The sequence below is a fragment of the Lissotriton vulgaris genome, chromosome 2_1, assembly GCF_964263255.1.
Source record: "Lissotriton vulgaris chromosome 2_1, aLisVul1.2, whole genome shotgun sequence".
Classification (NCBI taxonomy): domain Eukaryota; kingdom Metazoa; phylum Chordata; class Amphibia; order Caudata; family Salamandridae; genus Lissotriton; species Lissotriton vulgaris.
The window spans coordinates 176,853,882-176,871,604 of record NC_141687.1 but is presented as its reverse complement, the minus strand read 5'-3'; the positions used below and the strand labels follow the sequence as shown (position 1 = coordinate 176,871,604).

General features: G+C 47.8%; 1 protein-coding gene across 21 annotated transcripts in view; it reads right to left on the bottom strand.

Annotated features, from left to right (window-relative positions):
* The window catches only part of LOC147729783 (uncharacterized), a 373,027-nt gene that overhangs the window by 27,680 nt on the left and 327,624 nt on the right, over window positions 1-17,723 (bottom strand). For 16 of the 21 annotated variants that reach the window (XM_086954663.1, XM_086954667.1, XM_086954668.1 and 13 more), the window contains one exon: window positions 8,128-8,187. The exons of the other annotated variants lie outside the window; for them this stretch is intronic. In XM_086954663.1, coding sequence (XP_086810789.1) covers window positions 8,128-8,187 — 60 coding nt within the window. The remainder of the gene's footprint in view (window positions 1-8,127; window positions 8,188-17,723) is intronic. 21 annotated transcript variants of the gene reach the window in all.

Here is a 17,723-nt window from a genome sequence, read left to right as displayed (position 1 = left end):
ACAAGGAAGTCATGTATTGCTTTTTGTAGTTGTGAATAAGAGGGCACTATTTGATTCCAATGTCTTGACCTGTTCATGGACCTTTATTGTCAACACCTGGTACATATACTGACCATTACCACTTTCCTTGACTGATCCCTGAGGCTTCGATTCTGTTAATGTAATCATCAGGCAGCTCTGGCCTCTTCCAATCTACTCACGGACAATCTTTAACAAACTCGGATTTCTTCTCGACAAGGCAAGTAGTCTGACGAGTAACCCACTCTCAGTGGTTACTATTTCTGCTCAGTGTCCACAGAATTGAGTGTAATTCTAGTTTTCTCTCAGAGGAATCTCAGTTAAAATCATAAGCAATAAATAGTCCCGCCCATATGCCGGTACCCAGAGCAGTTCTTTCAAAGTCACATCACTTCGCCTAATTTCATCAAGGCCAGGAAACACTGTGATAGACATGTTAAATTGAGAAGACTTGAATAGGAAGGGGGTACAAATTTACAAGCCCCTTGCGCCACTGGTAAGTTACTTTTTCCCATATTATAAGTGATGCACCTATGGCACAAGGGCTTGTAAATAAGGTCCAGGCTATACCGCTAATCTTATTTAAATACTTTAAAATTTAAAAGTAAAAACGGGTTATACTCTTAAAAATAACTTAAGTAAAATGAGAAATGACCTTTTTACAAAATTCAGTACAGATGCTTTTTACTTAGAAGCAATACATAGCAATGTAGCCTGCATTGGCTGCAGCACTGAAACTAATCAAATAAGGAACTGCACCTTTAGGGGTCATCAGGGAGGGGGAAGGGTTGCTTATGGTTTCAGTGGGGATTCCCTTGAGAGAACTATGATTACAGGTAAGAAACCATTCTTTCTCTCTAAGGGGATCTCCATTGATAATCATAAGCACTGAATAGATGGAAGGATCCCCCAACAACCCTGCGAAGGAAGATATAAAAAAAGGAGAATAGTATAATTAAGCAAAACAATCCTTAGAGATGCTTGCCCCACTAAGGCATCATTCTTGGCATCCGAATCAAGATACTAGTGTCTCGTAAAGGTCTGAACTGATCTCCAAGATGCAGCTTTGCAATTGGGATGTTCCTAAGTAAAGCATTGGTAGCTAATTTACCTTTGGTGGAGCGGGATGTAGATCTACCAGATACGCTTTTGTTAGCTTTCTGATAACAAAGGATTTAGCAGGTGACAATCCAACTAGACAAGGATTGTTTAGAAGAGGCATATCCTGTCTCTATAGGACCATAGTTGATAAATAGTTGCTTTGATTTTCTTATGCATTTTGTCCTATCTAGATTACATTTCAAAACCATTTGTGGTATGGATTATAATATAATGGCTTCATTACACCCTCCTAACATCCAGAGAATGAAGAGACGTCTCTGCAGGAGACGGATTCTGAAAAAATGTAGGCAAAGTAATGGTCAGATTGACATAGAAATCCAAGGCTAATTTAGGGTGGTCTTTAGCATGGGTCCTCATCACTAGCCTGTTGCTATTAAATACTGTGTAATGTTCATGTGAACAAAGAACCTGTATTTCGCTCACTCTGAGAGCTGAAGTAATGGCTACCAAGAAGGAAGCCTTCCAGGATGGTTGTGCGATGGAAAAACGCATGCCTTAACAACGCATACCTTAACCACGCGGTCTAAACCCTGACTGCGTCTTTACCATGCACGCCTTTACCACTCATGCCTTTACCATGCTATTTCGTGGTAAGGACATGTTTGGCAAATGGGCATGTGGGGTAAAGGTCACACTCCTGCCCCTCTGCCCTAAACCCTAAAAACATCCTAAACCTAAAATCCCAACCTCCCCCTTACCCCAGCCCAACTGCCCCCTTGACCTGAAAACTGCCCCTATCCTGTCCCCTACCCTGAGCTCTACAACTCAGCCCTCTTAAAACTACTTCAACCTCAGCCCCCTCCCTGATCCCTAAAACAAGCCCAACCCCTGAAATCTCACCTCACCTACCCCGCCTCAGTCCAACTGCCCCCTCAGCTTTAAAACTTCCCCTTTCCAGTCCCCTGCCCTAAGCCCTACAACTCCTAACCCAAGCCCTGAAAATCACTCCGGCCCCACACCCACCAAAACTACCCCAACACCAATAATATACCCCACCTCCGTCCCTACTCTCAGTCCTAAAACGTCCAACTGCCCCTCCACCTGAAAACGTCCCCTTTCCTGTCCCCTGCCCTGAACCCGAAAACTACCCCAACCCCCCCCAAAATACCCCCAACACAAATAATCTACCCTCCCTTCCTTCTCCTGCCCTGAGCCCTAAAGCTCCTGACACCCCTTCCCTTCGTCCCTGTAAATTACCCTGATCCCCCTACCAACCCGGAAAACTACCCCCAATCCTACAAACTAACCCGCACCCCCTCAAAACCCGACTTACCTATCCTCCTCGTCCCGATCATTCCCCTTCATGCTCTTCCGCCGGGGAGCAGCAACTAAAACTCATATACACCTTAACCACGCATATACAGAGTTCAGGCATATTCGTTGTTTACATGTGCGTGCTACCGCCCGCGTGGTGCAGACCTGTGCAGCTCATGCTAGTCTAAACCTCTTGCCGTTTCTCTTTTATGCACGAAGATGCAACCTGCGCTTCTTAGAATCAACCGGTTTTCGGATTCTTGACTCTGCAAGCCCTACGGATTCCTGGTTTTTCTGCCTTCTCAAGTTGAGTTTTTATGAAAAGGTTAAAATACAGTTTGGAGTGTGATCTCAGCAGAGCGCCTAAGGGAGTGAATTACAGCCCTACGCAAAAATGCGTAATGATAAATGCAAATCTTATTCTTTTTCGAATCCTATTCTTCTTCTGCATGGTATGTCTGCATTTCGACATTCATCTTTACTTACCTTAAACTCTGCGGTAAAAAGGGAGCACAAAACTCTAGAAAGTGCAACTTGATCTGAGTCATATCTCACTTCAGTGCTAAAACAGGATAAACAAGAGATGGCTCTTGATTATAGCACTGTGGCCAACACAAGGCGAACCCTGTCACTAGGTCAATTTGCATATGTTCAAGGTCCTACCTGTCAATTTCTGCTGAAATAGAGAACATCTATGAATGAACATAGCTTGAGAGCAATATGCACTAAACAAGGGTGGGAACCCTGAGTCAGGATTCATCATATATTACAAGGAAGCAAGATGTTGATGGTGTATACTCTTTTGTGTAGATAGTGTTCTTAGAAGATGTGGTTCTGTTGCTCCTTTCTGAATTGTGGAAGGGTTGGGACATCATTTCTGAAGTTGATGGGTTTGTTGTTCCAGATCTTGGGAGTATAGACGAAGAAGGCATGTCTTCTCCTTTATCTTATTTACATGTTTTGTTTCCATACTGGTGATGTCCTAGTTTCTAATGGGCAGCTCTCCATCCAAGGAAGTGCATTCGAGGGGCACCACTTCTGCTGGCCTTGGTTGTCATGCAGTGTATCTAGATGTAGACCTAGAGAAGGAGCCAATGTATTTCCACCAGGGTTGAAGTGATATGCTAAGACTTATGTAGGCCTTTGATGAGTCATACTGCCTCATGTAGTAACCCACTCAAAGGAGCCCGTGTGATGTCAGGGAAACTACATCTGCATGGCATTGCATCTATCAAGTGTGAGAGTACGTCGGCTAGGGCTGTTATTCTGCAGTCGGTTCGTGGGAGATATAGTTTTCACTTTCTTCAGGAGGTAACAGTTATACAATGCTGTCTTGGTTTTCTTGGCAATGTGTTCTTTGAAGGCAAGGCCAGTGTCAAGGGTGCAAGCAACTGATTTTACCTTCAGAGTCACATGGGGGATAACCCATCCCAGTTCATTTCAGCTGTGGACATTTTCATGTGAAAGAGAAGTTGGCGACATTGAGAATGAATCATTGCATGACCATTTCACAAAAGAACATGTGTGTTTGCAGCGTGTGATAATCCTTCATTGAATGCTAGCGGTGCAGGCTACCTGAAAGAGAATATTGTGCGAAAGAGTTTATGATACTGGTAGCCTGCTTCTAAGAGAATTACTACACAACTGCAGCATCACCATCTCCCAAATCGAGAACTATCCCACACTCTGATAGGACATGAAGCATGGAAATAAATGCCATGTATGTAAATAGGCCATTTATGTTAAAGGAATTTCTTAGGAGCACATACAGCATGCGGTTTCATGGCGCTGAAGGAGGAAGGGGCGCAGCATTAACAGTCAGTCACCTTACTGATATGCTTGGGAAAATAGCCAGGTTTTAAGCTTTTTCCTAAACTGAGCTTAGGGGGACGCTGTTCTCACTTCCTGTTCGCGCTATATAAAACTTTATAAATAAATAAATAAATAAGGGGAGCGAGTTCCAAAATTGCGGGGCCAAAACCTCAAATCTCAGCCCTCCATGCTTTTTGCGTTTAAACAGAAAAGTAGACAGTAGGTTGAGGTTGGAAGAGCGCAGATCTCGGGAAGGGGAATAACGTTTAATTATAGAAGAAATGAAGGCTGGACCATTCCCAGCTAGGGCTTTAAAGATGGTACAGCCCAGTTTGAAGGCACAGCATTTGGCCACTGAGAGCCACTGTAGGCTCTTCAGGAGAGGTTTAACGTGATGTCTGCTGGTCGATTAATCTGGCTGCGTGGTTCTGCGCCAACTGCAGACGGTGTAATTGATAAGCTGGGATACCAAGATATAATGAGTTGGCGTAGTCGAGACGCGTGATTACCAAGGCTAGAACGACCAGAGTCAGGGCCTCAGTGGTCAGGAATCTGTTGATCTTCCGGATTCTGCGCGGATGGAAAAAGCAGGCAGATACCACCGAACCAATCTGGGCTTTCATGGGCAGATAGCTGCTGATTACAATCCCCAGGCTGTTGACCAAGTCAACTGGAAGTGGGGGCTTACCCAGGAAAGGAGGCCAAAAACTAGAGTTCCACAGGTTAGCTGTGCCCCCAGTCAGAATGAGCTCGGTTTTATCAGGGTTGAGTTTCAATTGATTGGCATTCATCTAATTACTGATGAAGCACATGGTGAACTGAAAATTGGACACTGAGGAGGTAGAGGAGTTGATGTCAAACACCAGATGCAAGTCATCAGCATAGTTAAATGTTTCAACCCTTCTTTCATGTAATGATCGGATCAGGGGTAACAAATATAGATGAAAAAGAAGGGGTGACAGGGAAGACCCCTGCGGTACCTCTCAAGTCAGTTTAATTTTTTTGGATGAGAAATTAGCCAGATGGACCGCTTGAAATCGGTGGCTGAGGAAGGAGGAAATCCAGTTCAGCGCCAGGCCCTGGATCCGGGCAATGATGACACAGCCGATCAGGAGACCATGATCGGCCGTGACAAAGGCAGCCGATGGGTCAAGCAATACCAAGGCCTTCCTGGGTGAGGTTCCTCTCAACCCCTCTTCGGAGCTCATCCATAACCGCAACGATAACTGACTTAGTTGAATGGGCAGGTCGAAAACCTGCCTGGTGCTGGTCCAGAAAGTGGGAGTGTTCGATGAAAGAACTAAGACAATTCATGATATGAGCTTCCCAGATTTTATCTAGGTAGGGCAGCAGCGAAATAAGGCGGTAGTTACTGAGAACCAGGGGATCAGAGTTAGGCTTCTTCATTATCTGGAGAATTTCAGCACTTTTGAAAGAGTTGGGGACAATACCAAGTTTAAGGGAGTTGTTAAGAAGTGCGAAAGGCGGGTCTGGGCAATTCAGGAGAGGGTTCACGTAAAATGTGGGGAGGGCATCAATCTGCGGAGGAGCCGGACCCAACTTTTCCTAGAAGGCCCACAAACTTTTCCTTTGAGATGGGGGGGGATTTGATCAAGCAAAGATGGGTTTTTGCATAAGACTGGAGAGGCCGTAGTTGATATAGAAGGAGGAATACTGGCCTTGATCGTATGAAGTAAAGATTGAGAAAGTCGCATAAAGAATGTGAGAGAACAGGTATTTAGCCATAACTCTGTCCGGTTTTGCGAGTTCGTCAACTATGGAAAAACTATCCTTGGACTTGGTCGCTGAGTTTAACATTTTTGTAGAGAAATATTCCACCTTAGTCTGAAGGATGGCATTTTTATACTCTTTAAGTAGTTTTACATAACAAGCCTTTTTGTCCGGAGAGTAATCCCGTCTCCAGCTACACTCAGCTTGCCTTAGAGCAAGTTTCTTCAATTTTAAGTCATTAGAGAACCATCGTTGGGCATCATGGGGACGCAGAATCTTAATTTTTTTATAGGGGGCAATTTTGTCACTGGCGGATTCCAGCCATGTCTTGATGGTTGATTCCTGAGTATGGAGAGACTCATGTGCAATACGGGATGTAATGGTAAGAAGCTAAATTCCTCAATGTTGGCACGTTTCCAGTTTCTGGCCACATGATTTCTAGTCAATAAGTATTTGTCAGGGGGAATACAGGAGATCGTAAATGTGATAAGATAGTGGTCAGACCATGTACATGGGAGATTAGCAACCTGGAGTTTTCCAAGTTAGATGTCCAGACTTGATCTAACATATGCCCTTTTATGTGGGTTGCTCCGTTAACATGCTGGGTGAAATTCATTCGCAGGAGAAGATCAGCAAATTCTATAGAATCAGTGCTTTCCTGTATATCAGTGGACAATAATTAAAATCTCCGATTATAAGGATTCCGGCATGATTGATAGCCAGGTGGGAGATCATATCGGCAAGTAATTGCGGGAATGACATGGGGGATCTAGAATAGCGCACAAATAAAAGAGGTCGAGGGAGATTCAAATTTGAGTATTAGGCTGTCGACTGAAGGGATACCTGTGATACCTAAAGAAGTGAACTGTTGTTTCTGGCTGATCATGGCCGCGACCCCGCCTCCCGCTTTCCCCAAGGACCTATTGGCCTGAAGAATATAATAATTATCAGGCACTGCTGCCAGGATGTCGGGAACAGACTCAGCTGTAAGCCATGCTTCAGAAAGGAGGAGGATGCCCAGTTTGTCTGAGTCGTCTAGCTGAAAGATTTCAAGCTGATGTTTAAACATTGAGCGAGTATTTAAATAGCAGATTGTAATTCCCCTCTTCTCCTGGTGTTTAGGAGTGACTAAGACCGAGGGGCCTTTTCAATGGTGGGGGAGGCCCTTCTGCTGGGGGACAGGGAGATTTCAGAATGGGTGTCCCTATAAGTCAGGATCCCTACCCCATCAATGTTGACACGAATCCCATGTTCAATAGGGCAGTTCCCCTGCAGCTGCTTCAGTTCTAGTGCAGAGTAACTGAAAAAACGGGCATGGTGAGTGGCCCTTGGCCCTGATCGGTTGCGGACGGGCACAGGCGGGCATGCCTTTGGCGCGCCGGCAGCAGGAAACCTGCACATTTGTTCATCATGATGCACACCAGTGGCCGCTCATATAGTGTGAGTAAAGAGTGTCCTAGGAGCAACACGGCCCCCAGTCTAAAGCACAGATTTCTGCAGTGGTGGTATTCCCCATTAAAGGTTAGGGAACACTCTACAGTAAACACTCCCCCAATGTGGGATTGCATTTTGAGAGACGCAATTGATTCCTATGGCATAATAGAGAAGATTTTGTTATCAGCAATCCCTTATTCTAACCTTATTTTTCCGCGTTCTATCTCACTGGTCTATACATTAACCCTTTCTTAACTAGCCTCTGCCACTCTACTCCTTCTGTCCAGTCTCACACCGTGACATGCCCACTATTCTATTTATTTTTGTTTCCCTCCATTCTTGTTACCTCCACTTACTTCCCACCATCTTTTTTTTAATCATTTACTTCCCTATCACCAAGTTACCCCACAGAATTTCACCTGTTTACTTCATCCTCCCTTCCCGTCAAATTCCTCTGTCTGGCCATTAGCCCCCTTTTGCCATGCTGCCCACAGACCACTTGTTACCTGTCCCGGTTCTCTTTGTCTGCTCTCTGCTGAGCTTAAAAGGGTGAAACGAAAGGAGCCAATTTATGCAAATACTAGTTACGCTCAAGAACAATCCTCCTTGTAAGTCCGAAAGGACTATAACAGAGTACGGAATAGTCTTCCAGTGCAGGGCAGGGTAGATTGCTGGAAAGTAACAACATGTAGTGTAGGACATAGTCTTTTTCGAGAGAACACAACTGTTTGTATTAGCTGAGATGCTTATTTTTACCTCCTGCACCGACTCCTCCAACTCCACCTATTCCTCCACCAGGCCTGACGCCTACACCACCTGAAAGAGATGACATTGTTAGTTCTACATCATTTGTTTGTGAGATGAAGCAGTCTTAACAGAAGCTGCTGTCAGAAATAAATCCATAACAGGTTCCAACAATCCGGGTACCACAGGTAGTAGAGATCTAGAAGGGCACCTTTGGTGTAGTGTTTCGAAGATTACCAGTGTGGAGGTGGTAGTAATTGATAAGTCAATATTCAGCTCATTGGCTCCTCTGATAAGAACCTGATGAGAAGGTATTAATGTAATCTATAGAAGATATTTCCGTGGGAGAGAATATGTCACAGTAGGTGAGTACAGACCCCCGAAGATACAGTATTATGATTAGACTGTGAACATCTCAATGTGGAGGAAGAAAATCTATTTTGCCATGAGTGTGATTGTCTGGGGCAATCAATGAGGGTGGCGGCAAGATCTTAAGCATGATCTACACTTATAGCTGCTGGGTCTGGTGTGATCCAATCATGATCTAGAGCGCCTCAGAGATGTCAATAGCATAGGTGGAGGCTGAGGAGCAGGTGGCTGTGGTGGAAGTACTGCTGGAACGGCTGGTAGTGGAGGAGGATTTGGAGGTGTAGGAGTTGGAGGAGGTGATCTTGCCTGAGGAGGTGCTGGTGAATCCGGTATGGTGATTGAAAATGTTGGTCTAAACAGCGAATATGCTCTGGAATACTCTGTGTCAGACTCTGATGGAAGTCTACAAGCTTTTATATGTGAAAGCCACTCTGCCATATTAGTTAAGGAAGTTGACTGAAGTCTTGACGTCGATCCATGTCTCGACGTTCATGTTACCAACGTTGCATGGTGTCTCAATGTTTAAATATCTTGTAATGGTGCTCTCCTCCACAACATCATAAATATTCTCAGCGTCGACCCAGTCCTTGATGGAGAGCAAGTGCAGTACCTCTTCTCAGCGTGGATGACCTTGTTGTCAATTGGAGATTACGTTTTTTTCCAGATTGTCTCTTTTTGGATTTCTCCCTGTGGGAGTCCTCAGAGCATAACTTAGAGGCACTGGTAGAGGATACAGTCTTTCCTCGTCCCTCAGAAGTCGTACCAGCCAGGGAATCTTGCCATCTTTGGTTATCTACTTGGCCATGGAATTTTCTCTCTGAACTTTAAAGTGCGCCTTGAGAGGGTCTTGCAGTGAAGACACATCCTAGGGTCATGAGAGTCCAACAAAGTATACAAATCCTGTGTTTTTTGCCATTTTTCTTCCACATTTTGGAAAGTTTGAAAAAGTGAGGGCATTTGCGAAAAAATGAGATATATTTCCTGTCAGGCAATTATCTAAAAATACTCTATGCCCTAAAGGACATTGAGTGAATCAGGTGTGGAAAAGCTACAGATTACACATTTGGGTGAAAATCCTTTAAAAAGGCAGAGCTTTGCTCCAGGATCCGGTCTGCAAGAGCTGGAAAAAATAAAGGAGTAACCTGCCACCAATAGGGCATGATTGGGCACTGGAGGTCAAGAGGCCCTTAAAGGCGCAGTGTCCTATTTGCATTGTTACAAGGCTGCAGCCTGTGCAGGCTAAATTGCTATGAAATCATCCTTATTTTTATTTTTTTAAGTATGTCTTTTTTGGCATTTCTGTACTTAATACATTTCCAATGCCAACACAGGTGAAAGGAGAGTAAAGTCATACATTCATCTGATCTGAGCACCAAAAAAATCTCAAAAGTGGCCCAAGGCTGTCTCAAATCGGTATATAGTAGGTTTCTAGTGGTATGTAATGTATGTATTACTCCTCACCTTACTTTATGGTTGAAATCTTTTATTGATTTTCAGAACAGATAAAGGGAGGAAGAACAAGACCCCCAACTCCCAGGAGCAATGTAACACAGACACCAATTGTTGCGATTAATGGCATTACCAATGTAAACTGCATGGAGCGGGTCCGCAAGAAAAAACATGTAAAAAGAACAGAAGAAATCAGCACAACAAATAAAGCCTAACATTACCACCCTCCCCCCCAACTCTCGTCCACCAAACAGAGCAAAACGGGAAAAAGGAAGAAAGGGATCATGGAACGTGTTGAGAATTATCGTGGCCTGCTAACTTCACGTGAGGAGCCCTCTTGTGGGATTTGTGTGTCAGCAAGGCGTAGAAGTCTGAGGTAGCAGGGGCAAGTCAGCTCCCTAAATTCAGTTATAAACAGTGTTAGGAAGGGGCACCACAGCTCCGGGAACTCAGACCCCATACCCGCCAAAGTGAGAGTTAGCTTTTTCATCCCTAGTAGTAGCCAGAGTCTCTCTAGACATCCAGAGTGAGGTGAGGGCTGGGGGGAGCGCCAGTGCGCCAGTGCACCAGTATATTCTGAGTGGCTGCCCCCAGGGCAATTGCGATCAGTCGGCCCCTTCGGGATTTCAGAGGATACATCAACGGGTTGGGCAGGCCCAAGAGGATGTAGGCTGAGAAGCGTGGGAGTTGCATGTCAAGATGAGAATCTAGTCCGTCGAGGATTTGGGACCAATGTGGCAGAATGCGGTCACAGCTCCACAAAAGGTGTTCTATGGTACCCACCTCCCCACAGCCTCTCCAACACAGAGCGCTCTGATGGGGATCGAAGTGATGGAGGCGCTCCGGCGTGTAGTACCAGTAGGTAACCACCTTAGTCCATGTCTCAGTAAGGCCTGTGTGGTACACTGAGTGTCGAGCCCTATAATAGATATTGTCCCATTCCTTATGGGTGAGAGACCGGCCTGGCTCCAGTTTCCATCGTTGCCCGCCCCGCCTTGTATGTGAGTGTTTTGGTGGCTAAAAGGTGTTTGAAAAGGTCAGAAATTAGCTTCTTATCAGAGGTTCAGGTAACAAGCCATTTCTCATATGTGGTTAGGAGTCGTTGGGCACCAGGTTTAACTTGTGGCTGCAGAGCCCAATGTCTGAGCTGTAGGTAGGGTAGTCTCTCCGTTTCCGAGATGCCATAGTCTGTTCGGAGTTGCGGGAATGGAATAATTCCCTCCAGGTCAAACAGATGACCCAAAGATGTGCAAGGAGTGGGGTGCCAGTGTGCAAAAGCCTTAGCATCCATGCCGGGCTGAAATTCGGGATTATTAAATAATGGCGTTAGGGGGGAGGGAAATAAATGATGTCAGCTCGTGGGTGGTGGCAGTGAGGTCCCAGGCCTCCATAGTCGTGCTTGTGATGTAGGATGCGTAGAGGTTAGGTGGCCTATGTGTCTTGTGGAGGAAGGGGATACCCTGCAGGGGGTGTAGCTGCAACTGCCTGGTCTCGGAAAAACCAATGGTTCTTGGACTCGAGGTGGTTCCACTCCACTAAGTAGCGGAGCTGCGAGGTGTAAAAATAGAGCTGTAAGTCAGGGATCCCTATCTCGCCCCGTTCCGGTGGCAAAATCGCTATTGCATGCTTGAACCTGGGTTTGCGGCCCTGCCATATGAAGCGTGCTGAGTCCGACTGAGTTTTGCTGAATCCAGCTGGCAGGGGGACGGAGAGGGAGTGTCTGGAAGAGGTATAGAATCTGGGGTAGTACAGTCATCTTAGTGGCTGCAATTCTGCCCAACCAAGAGAGGGTGTGATGTTTCCACTGGCCTAATTCTTTGCGGATGTTGGTGCGAAGCATATCGTAGTTAGCGGTGGCAGTTGCTTGAATAGTAGAGCCTAATTGCATCCCCAAGTACGGGATCGTGGAGGCAGACCACTGTATGGGATGTTCTTCTCATAGATGAGCCAACGTGTGTGGTGTGAGAGAAATGTTAAGAGCAGTCGATTTGTCCATGTTAATTTTAAACCCCCTGGCTTGTGCAAAACGGTGTAATTCGATGAATGGCGCCCTCAGCGACTGGATCAGGTTAGTGAGGGAGAGCAGGATGTCGTCCACATATGGGCTAATGGTATGGACATCCCCACCAAATTTGATTCCGGGTTATGAGAGGGTGGTGTCTGACCTGTAGCGCAAGTGGTTCCATATAAAGCGCAAAGAGGAGGGGAGAGAGAGAGTACCCCTGCCTCGTGCCTCTACTAATGGGGAACCAGGAGGATGTCTGACCATTTACCCGAACTGTGGCATTGGGCGAACGATAGCAGTTCAATATCTGCGCGCGCTGTTTTCCACCGAAGCCGAATCTCAACAGGACCTGTTCTAAATAGGGCCAGTGTACCCTTTCAAAGGCCTTCTCTCAGCCGATGGCCAATAATATATATTCCCCCTGTTTGTGAGAAGCCTTCTCAATGAGGTGGAGGACCCTTTTTGTATTATCACTTGTCTGTCCTTGTGGTATGAAACCCGCCTGGTCTGGTTCCACCATTTGAGGCATGTAGGGCGCTAAGCGAGTCGCGAGTATGCTGGTGTAGAGCTTAATATCTACGTTTAGGAGGGAAATTGGCCTATATGCGCTGCAGAGTATTGTGTCTTTCCCGGGCTTTGGGATGACTACCACGGATGCTTCCAGCATTTCATCGGGGATGGCTCCAGTTTGTGCAAAGGTGTTAAATAGATCCCGTAATAAGGGAGCCACTTGAGCACAGAAATTTATAAAAGGCTGCCGAATAGCCATCTGGCCCAGGTGATTTACCGAGCCGGAGGCGGGAGAGCGCCGCAATAACTTCTTTGGTCCCTATGTCCCTATCAAGGTGGTCTGCTTGCGCTTGGTTAAGGGCGGGTATCTGTGCAGCCTCTAAGTAGTCAGAGCAGTGGAGAGTTTCTAGGGGGTCACTTGAGTAAAGGGCCGCGTAGAAGTCTCGGAAGGCTTCAGCGATGGCTGCATCATCTGAAGTAAGCTCGCCCCCCGAACGTCGGATAGTCTGTACCCCATGACGCTGCCGTGCTTCCCGCTGTTTGTGGACTAAAAGATGGCCGCGTCTATCACCCCCAGTGTAGTAGGAATGACGTAGACGGAGAGCCGCTTATTCTGCCTGGTCTTGATCTAGTGCTGGGAGTTGCTTCCGCTCCGTACACAGTTGGCGCGAGGCTCTGGCCGCCCCAGTGCCCTGGTGCATCTGTTCCAGTTCTGACACCCTTTTAGTGAGCTCAGCTTGTTTGCGGATGCGTTCTATGTTACTGGCTGATGAGATGGCAATGAATTCTCCCCATAGGACGGCTTTAAGATCAGTCCATTACGTCGCTAGGGATGTGTCCGAGTTAGCGTTGAGGGCAAGATAGTTTGAAATGGCCATTTTGATCTGGTCAAATGTGGAGGCCCGATGTAATAGTGTGTCACGCAAGCGCCAGTGTGGCAGTGGTTGCTGGACACGCGGGAACTGAAAGGATGCCATGACTGGAGAGTGGTCTGATAATGATGCAGTAAGGATCTCGGTGTTGGCCGCAAGTGCCTGCAGCAGGGTGGAACTGAGGCAGTAATATAATCTGGCGTACGTTTTATGAGCCCCTGAGTAGTAAGTATATGCCCGGCTTTGGGGGTGAAAGTGGCGCCACAGCTATAAGGGAGACCCCCGCTACTAGAAACTGGTATGTAAGAAAACGGCCCATAATATCAGCCTTCTTTTGAAGTACTCTGCCCTGAAAGGGGCGGGAGACCAGGCTAGCAACCCTGGCTGACTTAGTAGAGTTAAAGGAGAACATTTGCGTGGGGAAGGCACGGGACTTCATCCTATAGTGTTCTTTGGAAATGAGATGTGTCTCCTGTAGGAGGCATATGTCTGCGCCAGACTGGTCCAGATAGTGGAGAACCGCCCTGCGCTTGATCGGGTTATTGAGGCCCCAGACATTGAGTGTCAGGATCTTAAGTGGCTTGTGTGGCATCTACCGTGTATAAGTAGAATCGGCTGTACCGTGTCCAGAAGCGACCACTCTGATGCGCAGTACTGGGGAAAAAGGGTCTCAATTTGCTGCCTGTGGGGCCAACAGTCTGGAAAGGAGAGGAAGGTGGACAAGAGGAACCAGCTCCAAAACAACCCAAAAAACCCAGAAAAAGAAAATCCCCAACCCTCCCTAACTCAAGAACAATTCTAACAGATCTAGTCAATAAAGATAGTCCGTCGTCCCAGGACAACTGGTAAATCAAACAGATGGGGTCCATAGTGTGGCCAAGAGAAGGGGCACCTCCCCCCCACCGCCACCCAAAGACAGCAGGGATGCATTGAGAGGGTCCAGTAAAGGAAGAAACTCCCGGGCTTTCACTTGGTGGTGGATCTCTCTCCAGCAAGGGCCTCCGTGACTGCGGTCAGTGCTGCCTGTTGACTTCTAGCGATTTCTGATTTGGGCGGTCTCCGTGGATGTCGTCGTATGCCCTGTCGTTGCCAACCCGATGGGGAGGACTCGGGCCCTGAGGCAGTGCTACAGCTGTCGTCTCTGTTGCTTGGTGTCACCAAGCCCAACAGTCAGCAAGTGTCCACTAAAGAGCAGAGTTGGTGAAGTTTGCCGTTATAACGAAAGATAAGGCAAAATGGATGCCCCAGGCGTACAATATCCCCTGCTGCCAGAGATGTTTGGTAACGGGGCGAAACTGCCGGTGCCACTGTAGCATGATCAGGGCCAGGTCTTGGTACAGCACTGGGGAGGGTCCCTGGAATAAATTGGGGTGGAGAGCTCTTGCTTTGGTAAGGATGGACTCCTTGGTTTTGTAGTCTTAGACGCACACCAGGATGTCTGCCGGTGGAGAGTTGGGGCCTCAGGCGGCTCCACTCTGTGTGCTCTGTCCAGAACAATGTCCACCTCGTGAGAGTCCCCCAGTATGTGCCTAAAGAGGTTGTTAGTGAAGGTAAACAGGTCCAGAGTGTCGTCTGAGATTTTTACACCTTGGATCCGGATGTTGTGCCTTGGGGATCGGTTTGCAAGGTCATCCAGGTGTATCTGGATGTCCACGTTCTGGTCCTGCAGCCAGATTACCTCCTGTTGGAGCATTATCAATTCAGTTGCTGTGGTGTCACTTTTTTCTTAGAAGGTGGCCACCCGCTCTCCAACACCGTCAACATCCCAGCGAATTTCTTTGATCTCTGCGGCAAATTCGGTTTTCACCGATTGGATATCTTCCCTAAGAGTGAGGAACAGTGACTCTAGGAAAACCTGTGTGATGAGTTCATCTCCAGCACTTGTAGGGTGTCTCGAGGCCTCGGCTTCGGGCGCCGCATTAGCCTTGTTGGGGATTGACTGTGAGCAGCTGAAGATGTCTTTCATGGGTTTCACCTTGGTATTTCTGGATTTGAACATGCTCTCCCTCCCGCTTCAGGCGTCCGCCGGTGTGCTGTCAGGAAGTTAGTCAGCCGCCCCAAAGATCATAAATATCTGCAAATTGAGGTCTTTGGCTGGGCGTGCTGAATTCAGCTGAGTAGGTGTGGTCCCACCACTGTCTACCCCCTACAACGTTGAGCATGTGTGACGCTGGTCCTCTGGGACAGTCGGCTCTCCCAACATAATGGCTGCGCTACTACTTTATAATCTTGTGCGTGGTCTCCTTGTGGGTCTGCTAGGGGGAGTCCACTGCGGCCAGGAGTGGTGCTGCCTGGGTCGTTGCCTCCGTGGGGGCCCAAGTGGTCAGAGTGGTGCTTCGGTCTGAGGCAAGGGGGCGGGGATGTCAACAGCACCCACCGTGGATTGGAGAGGGATGGTGCAGGCACGATTTTAAGGGCCCCCCTGTCGCTTCAATGCGCTTCGAGTACCACACAATGCTCAATCAGTCACTGGCTGGGGAGTGGTGGGGTGCAGCTAGAGTTCCTCCCCCAGTGGATGGCCTCCCACACCGCTAATCCACCAAGTCCCACAGGTCAGGCAAATGCCGCCGCACCAGCCCCGGGGTAAGGCGTACGTGTTTCTCACTCTGTGCTCTGGGGTTTCCGCCAGACTCCAGGGACGTCCTCACCACCGGCTCCTCCAGGGACTTGCCTCCGCCGTGGAACCTCCGCCGGCTATTCTGGGCTCACCAAGCCTTGCGCCATTTGGGCAGTGGCCCCCGACCAGGTGTAGGAGGTTAGTGTGCGAAAGGCGCAGTGACTGGGGGGTGAGTCGCACCAGCCAGGTCTCAAAAAGCAGGCGTTTCTTGGCCGGCGCCAGGGCCCCGCCCCCAAGGCCGCGGCCTCGCCTAGGCCGCAGCCACGTTTCAAGTTGCTATGGCGGGCACGCCACTTACTCCAGGCCGGGGATCTGTACGGCCCGGCGCACCAGCAAAGCCACCGGGCCGCAGCAGTGCTCCACCCATGCCTGGCAGTGTACCTTTCTTCTCTTCCTGGGAGTTCCACTGGGGCGCCCAGGGATCCCTCAGGGAGGTGGCCCCGTCCTCTGTGGTTCGGGGGCAGAGCGGGCCTTGCTCAGAGCCCCTGTTGTGGCCCTACCATGGCCCCGCTCTCCAGAAGGCAGGCCCGGTGCAGGGGGATGGTCACCTGGTGAGTCGCTGGTGCCGGGAAGACTGGGAGTGGAATATCTAGCCTCGATGGCCCCAGACGTGGACCACTGCGTTGTCGGAGCCTCCCGGTCCCGGAGAATCCAGATCTGACTCTCCACAGCCCCGGCGGGACGCCCGCTCCTGTCTCCTCCGCCAGACTTTCAGGCTAAATCCGGGTCCGGTACGTTCCGGGCCCGGACCCGGGATCACCTCAAGATATTTGTACCCTGTAAAAGGCCAGGCTATGCCGATCTGGGCAGGCGGTGGGCAGAAGCCGAGAAAAGTGCGTCCTACCACGCCGCCATCTTGGCCACGCCCCCCTTCCGCTTACTTAAAAAGAAGTAAAAAGCGTTTGTGAAGGACTTTTTTAAAAGGTCACTTTTCATTTTTGCTTAAGTGTCTTTTAAGGGTATGACCCTTTAATGCTTCAAATGCTAAAATAATTCAATAAGATTGGTAATACAGCCTGTTTTTAAGGTTGAAAAATTTTACATGTCCATCTCATATGTTTCCTACCATTTTCTAAATTAAGATGAAGTAGATGTGAATTTGACAGAACTGCTCAGGGAGCCCGCAAGTGGGTGGGGTAATTCAGAGCTTATAATTATCAATAAAGATCCCAGGAGAGAGAACCTATTCTTTTTTGACTGCATGCCTGTTAGACCAGACACCCTTGGGCGGTAGTCCCCCAGACATTTTGCCTTCACCCTGTAAGGTTGCTGAATTGGCTTTTGTTGATTTTAAGACTCAGTGCACTTTACTACTGCTAACCAGTGCCAAACTGCTTGTGCTCTCTCCTTAAATCATGGGCAACTTGTCCTAAACCTAATTGCCACCTTTAATTTAGTTATTGGTTCCTAGTAACTGCTACTACTCATACTGAGAGCTTGTAAATGAAATACTACTTTTAGGCCTGCATCACTCATTATGCCACCCACTAAAGTAGAGATGTCTCAGCCTGCCACAGCAGCCTGTAGTGAAGTTTTAAACTGCTAATTTAACCTGGCAAAATGAACCTTTTTTTTCAGGCCCAAACCATTCTTTATAATACTTATAAGTCAACCCTAAGATAGGCCTTAAAAGGTTTAGGGTAGAGTGCATAGTGTGTATTAATGGGAACATGTGGGTTTAAGTTTTACATGTCCTGACAGTAAAAACACAAGTGCAGTTGTTTTTAACTATTGTAATGCTATCTCTCCCATAGGCTAACACAGGGTTACCTTACTACATTTAATA